A 13,046-nucleotide genomic window follows, 5' to 3' on the forward strand; every position below is an offset into this window, starting at 1 on the left:
ACCCGGAAACTACAAATAATCCAGAATGCGGCAGCTAGACTGGTGACGGGAGCAGCAGCCAAGACCATATAACACCGGTCTTGAAAGACCTACACTGGCTCCCAGTACGTTTCCGAGCACAATTCAAAGTGTTGCTGCTGACCTTTAAAGCCCTAAATGGCCTCGGTCCAGTATACCTGAAGGAGCATCTCCACCTCCATTGTTCTGCCCGGACACTGAGGTCCAGTGCCAAGGGCCTTCTAGCGGTTCCCTCATTGCGAGAAGTGAGGTTACAGGGAACCAGACAGAGGGCCTTCTCGGTAGTGGCACCCGCCCTGTGGAATGCCCTCCCACCAGATGTCAAAGAGAAAAACAACTACCAAACTTTTAGAAGACATCTAAAGGCAGCCCTGTTTAGGGAAGCTTTTAATGTTTAATAGGTTATTGTATTTTAGTGTTCTGTTGGAAGCCGCCCAGAGTGGCTGGGGAAACCCAGCCAGATGGGCTGGGTATAAATAATATATTATTATTATTATTATTATTATTATTATTGTAGTAGTAGTAGTCAAGCCTAAATGCAACAAAGGCATGGGTTACTGTGGCCTGATCTTTCCAGATAGAGTCACAGTGTGTGCTTCGTCATCTGAGGGACTGCAACCCCCATTGAGATTTCAAATTCTTGAGTGATGCTTCTATAAATCGGGCCTCATATTGGGCTCCTGCACGTGAAGCTTTTGATTTATTTATTTTGTTTGGGTGTGCGCATCTAATAGTAGTTTTTTGTTCTTCGCACAGGGCTACGAAGCAGTTTCACAGAAATTTATTTCGATAAGGAGAGTGCGAGGGGATAACTATTGCGCCGTCAGAGCGACGCTGTTTCAAGCCCTTAGCCAAGCTGTTCAGCTTCCTGACTGGCTGAAGAGAGAGGACATGATGTTGGTAGGTCGCCAACTTCCAGCACATCTCTTGATAGAACAAAACGATGGTAGCTTTTGCTTAGCAAGTATTTGTATAGGCTTGTTCGCCTGCCACAAATTGTTTTTTAACTAATACCTGTGCATTCAGAGGAGAAAACACAAAAGCAAAAGGCACACGACACAAGTTTTCTTTCTCATTGTGCAGTATTCTAAAGTACCCATTCTGGTCAAAGAAACTCTGGCCAGCAGGAATTAGATGCCCTGATTAAATAAAAACATATCACTAGATAATGAGTTGCCTTGTCGAATTTCTGGTAAAGATTAACTTTTATCTTCTGAAAATTGTAGCTCCCGGAGAAACTGATGGAGAAATACGGCTGGATTGCGCAATGGCAGCTGAGGCAAAAATGGACCAGCAAAGCTGAAAACTTGGTGGATGAAATTAAAGACTGTTTAATGCTACTAAAAAGCAAGGTTTGACAAATTGTGCATTCTTAGCTCACCTTACTGTCAATTCCACATTTCTAACTATTTAAAACAAGCAATTGGGAGACTGGAATTAGCTGGGGACTAGAAGGCCGTCCAATGATCAAGGCGGCAATTTCTGCACATGCTGTAGAGGGAAGGACAGACATGGCCAAACCTGGCCCTCCAGATGTTTTGGGACTACAACTCCCATCATCCCTAACTAACAGGACCCAGTGGTCAGGGTTGATGGGAATTGTAGTCCCAAAACATCTGGAGTGCCTCTGCCTCTGCCTTGTGAGATATCTTCCGGAGAAGAGAAGGCTAAGGAGTAAACCTTACACCAGCCTTTCTCAACCTGTGGGTCCCCAGATGTTGTTGAACTACAACTCCCAACACCCCTAGCTAGCAAGGCCAGAGCTCAGGGATGATGGGAGTCGTAGTCCAACAGCATCTGGTGACCCACAGGTTGAGAAAGGCTGCCTTACACAAAGCCAGAGTGGAGTCCCTAAGATGGCTGGATGGCGCCTTGTTTTTGTGTTTTATTATTATTATTACTCCAGCATCTCGTGCAGCCAAGCTGGTGCCAAACGTATTGTTCTGCTTTCCTTTGGACCACATCAGCAAGGCCGAGAGGGGTGGGGCAGTTTTGTTGCCTGGACAGCCCAGGACCTCCATACATACTGCCCAGGTTTGAGCCCTGGGGAGATCTCGCAGCAGTTTGGCTTCCCCGGCGGAGACACACTCTGTTGTCTCTTTGATTAAAACAACAGACGGCAGTTTTAATCACACCACTTCAGCAAGAATCAGTCCACACACTGAAACAGATTTTTCTGTGGAAATTACCCTTCTAGATCCTTTCCGGTGTTCACATCCTTGATGCGGGGAACAGATCATTCTGGTCCGTGTTGGTACAATATTTATTGTAATTCTTGTTACTGGTTGCTGTTTAATAGATATTTTGCTCATTTATGCTATGTTGGTGCAATGTTAAAAAGGTAAATGGACCCCTGACCATTAGGCCCAGTCGTGGCCAACTCTGGGGTTGCGGCGCTCATCTCGGTTTATTGGCCGAGGGAGCCAGTGTACAGCTTCCGGGTCATGTGGTTAGCATGACTAAGCCGCTTCTGGAGAACCAGAGCAGCGCACAGAAACACCGTTTACCTTCCCACCGGAGCGGTACCTATTTATCTACTTGCACTTTGACGTGCTTTCGAATTGCTAGGTTGGCAGGAGCAGGGACCGAGCAACGGGAGCTCACCCCGTTACGGGGATTCGAACCGCCGACCTTCTGATCAGCAAGTCCTAGGCTCTGTGGCTTAACCCACAGCAATGTTAGTTATTATCTTTTGTGGCACTTTCTTTATGAATTTGATCTGCTCATTCTAGTGCTTTAGTTTATTTCGGCTGAAATTTAATTTCATGTAGCTATTACTGCACGTGGTTTGGCACTCGAACTTGTTTGTGGAAGCATGGCGTGCAGTTATGAAATCAAGGTTTTGAAATTAAGCCCTTGTCTTTTAACTCACCAATCAATCAAATAATCTCAGTTTTAAATGTTTATAGATTACCAACACCACACAGTATAGATACTCTTATGAGATGCTAGCAGCACTTTGCTACTTGGCATTGCTTGTGAATTCTAAGAAGCCTCAAAATCATGGCAGTTTTGGAAGGTTCATCCTTCCCTCTTGATTCAAAATGGTGTTCAGTCGTTTCCAAGTATAGAGAAGATCTATAGCTCCTTGATCTTCAGAACTGTCATCCAAAATTTAGGAACGCTATCTTAAGAGGTGTCCAAATGCATAGTGGAAAAACAACTTTCCAACATATTGAGTAGAAGAATAAAGGAAGTTTGAGAACCTGCAGTTGAATAGAAGCCCCACTAATTCTCCCCCCTGTCCCCCAGTAATCATTTATATTTTCTCTTTCATTCCCTGCTACACTAATACATCACAACCAAATGAAACCCCCTGGCCTGCAACCTCACCAGTTTAAGGTCGCCCTTTATGGATAAAAGGGACGTAGGTGGCGCTGTGGGTTAAACTTGCCGATCAGAAGGTCGGTGGTTCGAATCCCTGTGACGGGGTGAGCTCCCGTTGCTATGTCCCTGCTCCTGCCAACCTAGCGGTCCGAAAGCACGTCAAAGTGCAAGTAGATAAATAGGTACCACTCCGGCAAGAAGGTAAATGGTGTTTCTGTGCGCTGCTCTGGTTCGCCAGAAGCGGCTTTGTCATGCTGGCCACATGACCCGGAAGCTGTACGCCAGCTCCCTCGGCCAGTAAAGTGAGATGAGCGCTGCAACCCCAGAGTCATCCACGACTGGACCTAACGGTCAGGGGTCCCTTTACCTTTACCTTTATGGATAAAAGCTTTCACTGATGGTTTTAGAGATCTGAATCCAAGCTGTCCAGAAGGGATGCTGTATGCATTCTTTAGCGTTGTTTGCACTGGACTTTTATTTCCTGCTGTTATTCTTGCATTCCATTCATTCGTGTGTTTGCCTTTACAGTGGAAACATATGAGTGAAATGAAGGCCTTCGCTGAGAGGCAAGCGGCTTGCGATGAGCTTTTTAGAAGTGAGGAGGATGAATACAAACTCTATGAAGCTGTGAAATTTCTCATGCTCAATACGGCAATCCATTTGTACGAAGACAACGAGAAGGGGAAGGAGGTCCCCGTTTTTGCCTGGCTTCTTTTTGCCCGGGATACATCCAGCAATCCTTCACAGCTGATGGAAAACCACTTGAATCAACTCGGTCACACGGGAGGCCTTGAACAAGTAAGTTCCTCACGTTCAACCGAAACGGGATCTAACATTCATTCCCTGCTGTTCATTAGGAGCAGGGGAAGCAGATGCTGATTTGGTGCAGTCCAGAACTCAACCTGTATAGGCCCAAGCAGGACCTGCCAAGCAAAGTAGCAGGGAACCTCAAGAGAATCTCAAGAGAATTCTCAAGAGAATGACTTTGATGTTTCTCCTAATGCATAACCGAAATCTGTGGCCTTGCAATTTCCTCTCTCCTTTGGGCGTTCTCCTTAAGCAGCGGTTGGCCGGCTATCGGTCAGGGATGCTGAAGGTTACATCCTGCACTGAGAAGCGGGGATTGGACCAGAAGACCTCCAAGGTCCTTGCCAGCTGCATGGATCACCGAAAAAACAAATCCAGTGCTTAGACTGGCATTTCCCTCTGAGTATATAACTACAGGTGAAACTCAAAAAATTAGAATATCAGAATATTCATCAGCCATAATCATCACAATTATAACAAATTACGCCATAATCATCACAATTGTCACAAATAAAGGCTTGACATATCTCGCTTTGCATGTCATGAGTTTATCTCATAAATTAAAGGTAAAGGTAAAGGGGCCCCTGACCATTAGGTCCAGTCGTGGCTGACTCTGGGGTTGCAGCGCTCATCTCGCTTTATTGGCCGAGGGAGCCGGCGTACAGCTTCTGGGTCATGTGGCCAGCATGACTAAGCCGCTTCTGGAGAACCAGAGCAGCGCATGGAAACGCCGTTTACCTTCCCACAGGAGTGGTACCTATTTATCTACTTGCACTTTGACGTGCTTTCGAACTGCTAGGTTGGCAGGAGCAGGGACTGAGCAACAGGAGCTCACCCCATCATGGGGATTCGAACCGCCGACCTTCTGATCGGCAAGTCCTAGGCTCTGTGGTTTAACCCACAGTGCCACCTGCGTCCCACATATATTAGTTTCACCTTTTAAGTTGAATTACTGAAATAAATGATTTTTTCCACGATATTCTAATTTTTTGAGTTTCACCTGTACTCAGCAAGCTGCTACACAAAACAGCAGGGGCCCTGATCCAACAGAACATATGTGCAGCAGCCAACCTGCTCAGACCTTGTATGTGCAAGAGAAGCTGGAATCTTGCTGATACGTTGTTTGGCAAAGAAAGAGGAGCATGGAGCAGAACTGAATAAATGCATAACTGCACACAGTATTCTCCTGTGCAGCTGATGGGCTGAAAGCATGGGCGTAGTCAGGACTTTTGTTGGCGGGGAAGACTCAGTTAGTTAAGTATTTCAATTATTTTACTTGATCTGTGGGGAGGGGGAGCAGCTGCCCTCCCATGTCTTCTTCGTCTTTTTAAAAAATATATATATTTATTTGGTTTTTCAAATTACGGTTTAACAATCACATATCCAACATACAACATCAAGTCAAGATTCCGTAGAATCTCCTGGACTTCCTTCCTCCCCTTTGTGGGTCCTATTGTTAATCATTTCCTCCTGCATCTTTCATAATAATCCAAATCTTTTACATCTCCATTATATCCAAAATTCACTATTAAACTACAAGTGTTATTTCAACCCTACTAACAATTTTAACTGTTTACAATGGTTTTTAAGATAAATTATAAATTTTCCCCATTCTTTATTAAAGTTTTGGGCTCCTGATTTCTGATTCTTCCGCTCATTTTGGCCATTTCATCATCTTTTAACTTGGCCATGTAGACCATGGTCCTATGGACCAGGCTGGGAGTTGTGTTCTCTTTGCTTGTATCGTTTCCCACCTAGATTGGGGTGGGTGTCTAGGCCTATTTCCAGAATAAAGGTAAAGGTAAAGGGACCCCTGACTATTAGGTGCAGTCGTGACCGACTCTGGGGTTGTGGCGCTCATCTCACTTTATTGGCCGAGGGAGCTGGCGTACAGCTTCCGGGTCATGTGGCCAGCATGACTAAGCCGCTTCTGGCAAACCAGAGCAGCGCACGGAAATGCCGTTTACCTTCCCGCCAGAGCGGTACCTATTTATCTACTTGCACTTGACGTGTTTCGAATTGCTAGGTGGGCAGAAGCAGGGACCGAGCAACGGGAGCTCATCCCGTCGCGGGGATTCGAACCGCCGACCTTCTGATCGGCAAGTCCTAGGCTCTGTGGTTTAACCCACAGCGCCACCCGCATCCCAGAATACATTTCCAGAGTGCATTTGGCCAAATTGGTTATTTGTCTTTTTAAATAATGCAGGCAAGTTTTTTTCACTTTTTCCCCTCGATACCTAGGTGGAGATGTTTCTCCTGGCTTACGCCTTGCAACACACCATCCAGGTCTATCGACTCTATAAGTACAACACAGATGAATTCATCACTCTTTACCCCAACGACCCAGAAGAGGCCTGGCCAATTGTAACCCTTATAACTGAAGATGACAGACATTATAATATTCCTGCTCGAGTGTGCGAAGAGACTAGTTTGTAAAAAAAACAAAAAACAAACAGGTGCGTAAATGGAATAAACAACTTAAAAACAAATCTTCTTAGTTTCTGGTTTATTTTTTTTCCAGCAAAGGCAGTTAAATTTTCAATACTTTGGTGCAAACTTCTGAAATTAAAAGCCTCATACAATGTAGTTCCAAGTTTTTTTGTTTCACCAATAGGCAAAAATAGTTTGTTCTGTCTATTGGATAAATTTCTAAAAAAGGTTAATTTTTAACCAAGATTCTTTTCCATGGGAAGCGATGATGCCCACTTCAAATGCAAGACATGTTGATTTCTGAAACAGGATTTGCCATACGAATGAAGACACCGAAAAAATCAACTCCAAACTCACTTTTGCAATATTTGTGACCAAGGCCAGGAGATCCAAGTACAGAAGCAGTTTCTGCCCAGAGATGCTCTTACTGGATCTGGAGGCGCATTGTGTGTGTCAATTTGCACACGTGGTCTCAAGACAGCATCCCCATTTGCACTAATAATGATAATCATGATTTTATTATTTAATACCTCGCCCACCTGGCTGGGTTGCCCCAGCCACTGTAGGTGTGGCTTACGAGTTTGCATTTGCAATGCAGATGAGAATACACATCTCCAAGCCTCTTTTCCCAAGCAATGGACGTGTTGCTGCGTGCAACCATATATCTGGAGTGGAGCCATTATGTGCAACTTTAAGAGGTTGGTTGAAACATTGGTATGCTTTTCGTCCACAGGACACAGCTGCTGCAGTGACCTTAAGACCTTCTACGAGAAATGCAACAGGAAGCTTAGCGCCGATTACTCTTAATCCTCTTCAGGGTTATTTTAACCCCCACATTTGCAGGCACAGAAAGGCCAGAGCTGCCCTGTTTTTACTGAACAATAATTATACATACTATATCCACCTTCTGAGAAAAATACAAAACATTAAACAAAGCCACAATGACTTGCGAACTACCCAGCCTAAAATGAACTTGTAATGTCTGGTTTCAATAGATTTTTCAAATGCTTAACTCAGTCTAAGCAAATCAGTCTCAAGCTTAAGCCAATAGAGAGTATTCTGTATAAGATTATCAATATACGTATCAAGACTTTGAGAGTAGACCACAGAAGAAGCCCGGAAAACTACCTTGGGAGTGAGCTACCTGCAAGCCCCAGTTTAAGGGCCCCATCAGGGGTGAACAGCGGCCTCTTGATTACTTGGACTGCCAGGGCGAAACAGGTGCAAAACGCCGGCACCCTGTCGTCTACAACTTCATTGTCTACAACTTTATTAACATCTATCTACAACTACTGGGACACGGGTGGCACTGTGGGTTAAACCACAGAGCCTAGGACTTGCCAATCAGAAGGTCGGTGGTTCGAATCCCTTTCACGGGGTGAGCTCCCGTTACTCAGTCCCAGCTCCTGCCAACCTAGCAGTTCAAAAGTACGTCAAAGTGCAAGTAGATAAATAGGTACCACTCTGGCGGGAAGGTAAACGGCGTTTCTGTGCGCTGCTCTGGTTCGCCAGAAGCGGCTTAGAAATGCTGGCCCCATGACCCGGAAGCTGTATGCTGGCTCCCTCGGCCAATAAAGCGAGATGAGCACCACAATCCCAGAGTCGGCCACGACTGGACCTAATGGTCAGGAGTCCCTTTACCTTTTCCTTTTCCAACTCTATTAGCATCTCTCGGTATTGTGAATATCACCGAACTTACCTTTAGTTGGTATCTTCATGAACTTATTTAAAGACTTGAGTTAAGCATTTGAAAAATCTATTGAAACCAGACATTATAAGTTCATTTTAGGCTGGGTAGTTCGCAAGTCTCTCTGGCTTTGTTTAATGTTTTGTATTTTTCTCAGAAGGTTGATAAAGTATGTATAATTATTGTTTTGTGTATATTAATCGCCAACGTGTTGAATGAGTCTATCAGCAGCACAGGTTGCATTTTTCTAGCACTGTTTTTACTGAAGGCAGAAAAATAAAATATAAACTGAAAGGGAGAAGCATAGCAACATCAATGCATCTCAGCTATGGACCACTGAGTGCCCCAAACTGCTGTTGTCAGAGATAGTCGTAACGGATTGCTCCTCCATATTCCCAGAAGTAGAATTATAGAATTGCAGAGTTGGAAGTCAACTAGTCCAAGCCTTGCAGTGCAGGTATCCTGCCCACAGCTGTCCCTGGGTGGGCTCGAACCACCAACCTTCTGGCTCACATAGGCTCAAATAGCTTGGTGTGACTAATCCATTAAACGGTATGGATTTATAAAGAATAAAAGATAAAGGGACCCCTGACCATTTGGTCCAGTCATGATCAACTCTGGGGTTGCGGCGCTCATCTCGCTTTATTGGCCGAGGGAGCCGGCGTACAGCTTCCAGGTCATGTGGCCAGCATGACTAAGCCGCTTCTGGAGAACCAGAGCAGCGAACGGAAACGCCGTTTACCTTCCCGCCGGAGTGGTACCTATTTATCTACTTGCACTTTGACATACTCAGTTATCAGCTACTGGAGTTTTGGTACGTTCATCGTGACTGAGTTAATGGAGACACTTTCTCTCTGAAAGTGTCTCCTTCCATAACAGTAAATTTTACTGAATTTGGGGGGCTGGTTGATGTAAAGCCAAAGCCTTCCATCATGTCACCCTTGCTATTTTATGTGACTAAGTAGTAATCCTGATTCATATCCCACTGATTTAAGATGCTGCAGCCGTTGGTAGGGCTTCATTCTTCCATATATCACAAGCCCAGAGAACATAAGTCTGTGGCTGGTCGTGGACCTTAGTTGCTGAATAGTGTGGCGAGATTGAAAGCGGATCTCTTTTTCCCCCTGAAAAGGTCATTATCAAAGCAATCTTAGTTCTACCATTAGTGCTGGCTTGTTCATGATAGATTGGCAGCGAATGCGTTTCTGGTTTAATTGCTGTAGTACAGAAGCGTGAATTTATTGTACTCTGTCGTTCCCCTTCTCTATAGGAACAAATTATACACAGAGAAGTGTTGCTGAAAGAGGAACAAGAATTGTAATTCCAGTTAACCATGAGATGGAACTATAGCATTTGATGCTCAGTTCTACCAATATTTCCCTCATGCGTGCATGTTAAAAGCAAATACTTTAACTCCACCATTGTCCAAATAAATAAAAATGAAAAAATTGTCCAGAAGCACCTTAGAGTCCAACTATGATAGTTTTCTCCCACTATATTTAAGGGTCTGGTGACTTCTGTTTCAGTATATCTGAAGAAGTGTGCATGCACACAAAAGCTTATACCCAGAACTAACTTACTTGGTCTCTAAGGTGCTACTGGACAATTTTTATTTCTTTATTTCGTTTGCGTCAGACCAACACGGCTACCTACCTGAATACACCATTGTCTGCATGCTTGCAGGATGAAGGCCGTCAATCACAATTCCCTCAAGGGCAGGTATAGGCAAACTTGGCCCTCCAGATGTTTTTGGGACTACAATTCCCATCATCCCTAACCACTGGTCCTGTTAGCTAGGGATGATGGGAGTTGTAGGCCAAAAACATCTGGAGGGTATTGTATTTTCTAAGCATAGCAAGTACTGGCTTTAGCAAAGCTATGTGTTTGTGATTGTATATGTGTGGCCTTTGCTAGCAACTTGGAGGAGACCGCTTGGAGCAGGATATGAATCTCTAGATTTTGAACGGAGCACTTTACAATAAGGCAGAATGTGGGTTAAATTTACTTCCCCTTGAGACTTGAAGCTTAATTTAAAATTACTTAATATGTATTATCTCCATCATTTCTCTTCCATCCAAGGCTTGAGATAGCTAAGCCACCAAAGTGTTTAAAAGCTGACTAAACTGACCCCAACTAAACGGCCCAATCATTAAAAGGCGGCAAAGGGACGATCTTTGCATTTGCCAATATAAAAGAGGCCTTTATAAATCCGCATTACAGTGGTACCTTGGGTTACATACGCTTCAGGTTACATACGCTTCAGGTTACAGACTCCGCTAACCCAGAAATAGTGCTTCAGGTTAAGAACTTTGCTTCAGGATGAGAACAGAAATTGTGCTCCGGCGGCACGGTGGCAGCAGGAAACCCCATTAGCTAAAGTGGTGCTTCAGGTTAAGAACAGTTTCAGGTTAAGTACGGACCTCCGGAACGAATTAACTACTTAACCTGAGGTACCACTGTACTCTGCAACTTCTAGAATGGCTTGGTTGGAGCAACAGCTAAGGAAAATGGCACCTTTGAACTGGGGAACAGCCACTCCAATGAGAACCCCCTGCCTTGCCTGAATTTATGCAAGAGGACGTCTTGGTATATTGGCATAGCTTTCAAGCAGAGTGCGGCCTGGTCTTCAAAGCAATGAACCACTGACAATTTGACATTCAGGCCCCTTTTTTGGCTAGGTGGGCAAAATGTTAAAGCAGTGTGTGCTTTCATCTAGTCATCTGAATAACAAGTCATCCCGAAGCAGCGCCTCTGCCTCAAGGCCTGATGAAATCTCGACAGATTGTGCCTTCGTTTCTCTGCGTAGGTCTTGAAATATTTATTGTGACAGTCACCACTGAACTAAAATGTCACGTTGAACGTATACTGACCCCTATGTAGAGGCCAATTTATTATTTAGAGGCTTTTAGCCATTTCTGCCCTGGATAACAAATTCTTTTTATATATATAAAAAAAAATTCATTACTTTAAGGACAGCAGAAAATATTTCACAAAAGTCACACACTGACACTCTGCAAATAACCTTCACTCCATCACAGGGCTTCGAGAGCACAACCAAATTAGACCATGTCTTCCAACTGAGTCTCATTGGTTGAATTAATATAAAATGAGTTGTAACTCGGCTGTGACCCTTTATTAGTGGCTGGCCTTTCAAAAGATATGAAAAATGCAAACACTGGACAATGGACTGCATACTTGAGGCACTATTAACTTGAAACTTAATAAATCAGATGTGAAGCAACCTTTTCCTCCCAATTTGAATAAGACATCGCCCCTCACTGGATGGGGCATACATCTTGCAATGAAATGAAAAATTCATTGCTTTACGGCTTCAAAGGTGTTTTTGAGTTATTTTGCCTTTCCGATGCCATCTTTCATGCTATCCATTACTAGCTGTCTATCACCAACCACTGCAATTTTCCTTTCCAGAAATCTTAATTGCTTCTTATTTCTAATTCTTAAAGAAAGGCTTTGATCGATGGGTGGAAAAATGTGTCCAATTGTCCAGATCCTCGGGGGACAGTCGCCTTTTAAAAACATGCACCTTCTGTCCTCAACTATTGAACTAAACGGTTGTGCTGATGGGATACTCGGATCACATAGATGCAGATTTATTATTTAGAAGCTTTTAGTGTTTTCTGCCCCAAATCAATAAGAATTTGGGGGTTTCTTTCCCCCTCACTGCTTGTAGCCTATTTCTGATGGGCTGCAAGTAAGGTTCGATTCAAGTGCAGGCAGGAAAAACTCATTGAGTCGGCAAATATAGAATCAGGATTTGAAAGCTGACAACACCTAGCCAGAGAAAAAATCCTTAAAAGTTCTTAAATCACTGCATGAATCGACGTTTAGTCAAGAACTACATTTTTATTTTTGTCATGAAGAAAGCCATCGAATGCCAAAAAAAAAGGGGGACCTTTCAGGTAAATTCCTGCACGGCAAGTGAAGTAACAGAAGACAGAACATAAACCCATCTGTGACATGAAACAAACCACCCTTTAAATATGCTGTTATGATGGAGGTGGAGAAATTCTGAAGCAGTCTTTTATATCTATTTATTTGAGAGTTAGAATATCTGTAGAAGTAGCTGCATGTGACTTTCCCCTCCAATATCTTGTGCATTTATTTCTTCACTTCTGAAAATGGCGGATGCTGGTAGGTTTCTGAGAATGAATATGTTGTAAGCCATGTGTCAGGGGCGGGGGTCATTCTTTTCCTCTCCCTCTTAATTTTCAGGTCAATTCCTCAGGTGATGGTGCAGTAAATTGTCTGCTTGTCCGTAATAAGCCTCATGGGAACTGCACTTCAGGTCTAAGGGCAGAGATACATAACACAAAGCAAACATGGGGTACCCAACTAAAATGGGGGCCATTTGCAGGGGTATTTAGAAGACCAGAGGTGAGGGGGAAATCCTGCCCCACTCCTTTCCATCCTATTCTGCAAATGCCATTCTCAGCCATGAATGTATTGTGGTTTTTCCCTTCAAAGCTGGGCTCCATAACTGGTAGCACCAGCAGATGTTGGTGGGGTGGGTGTCGAAAGAGGAGCCTTGGCCAACACACAAAATCCCTCTCAAAATACCTTCCTTGCCTTTGTATTCCCGTACATACATGATGGGCAGTAGCATGTCCCTGAACATCGATGGATGTCCATCTTGGGAGTTCAGAACACTCAAGGTTCTGAAGCACATCTCCGCAGGGACGGAGACCAACAAAAGAGATGACTTTGACAAATGCATTGCGACTTTTCAGGATTCCCCATGTGAGAACAGGTTCCTATG

The 13,046-nt window shown here is 44.0% G+C and overlaps 1 protein-coding gene across 1 annotated transcript; it reads left to right on the forward strand.

Moving 5' to 3' along the window:
* Positions 1-552: 552 nt before the first annotated feature.
* OTULIN (OTU deubiquitinase with linear linkage specificity) lies at positions 553-6,641 on the forward strand. The gene is made up of 4 exons (XM_081015045.1): positions 553-918; positions 1,245-1,370; positions 3,874-4,143; positions 6,394-6,641. Exons 1-4 carry the CDS (start codon positions 910-912, stop codon positions 6,586-6,588), a joined length of 600 nt encoding a protein of 199 aa, XP_080871171.1. The 5' UTR covers positions 553-909; the 3' UTR covers positions 6,589-6,641.
* The last annotated feature ends 6,405 nt before the right edge of the window (positions 6,642-13,046 follow it).

This window comes from Podarcis pityusensis, assembly GCF_964106645.2.
Source record: "Podarcis pityusensis genome assembly, chromosome: 7".
Taxonomy (NCBI): domain Eukaryota; kingdom Metazoa; phylum Chordata; class Lepidosauria; order Squamata; family Lacertidae; genus Podarcis; species Podarcis pityusensis.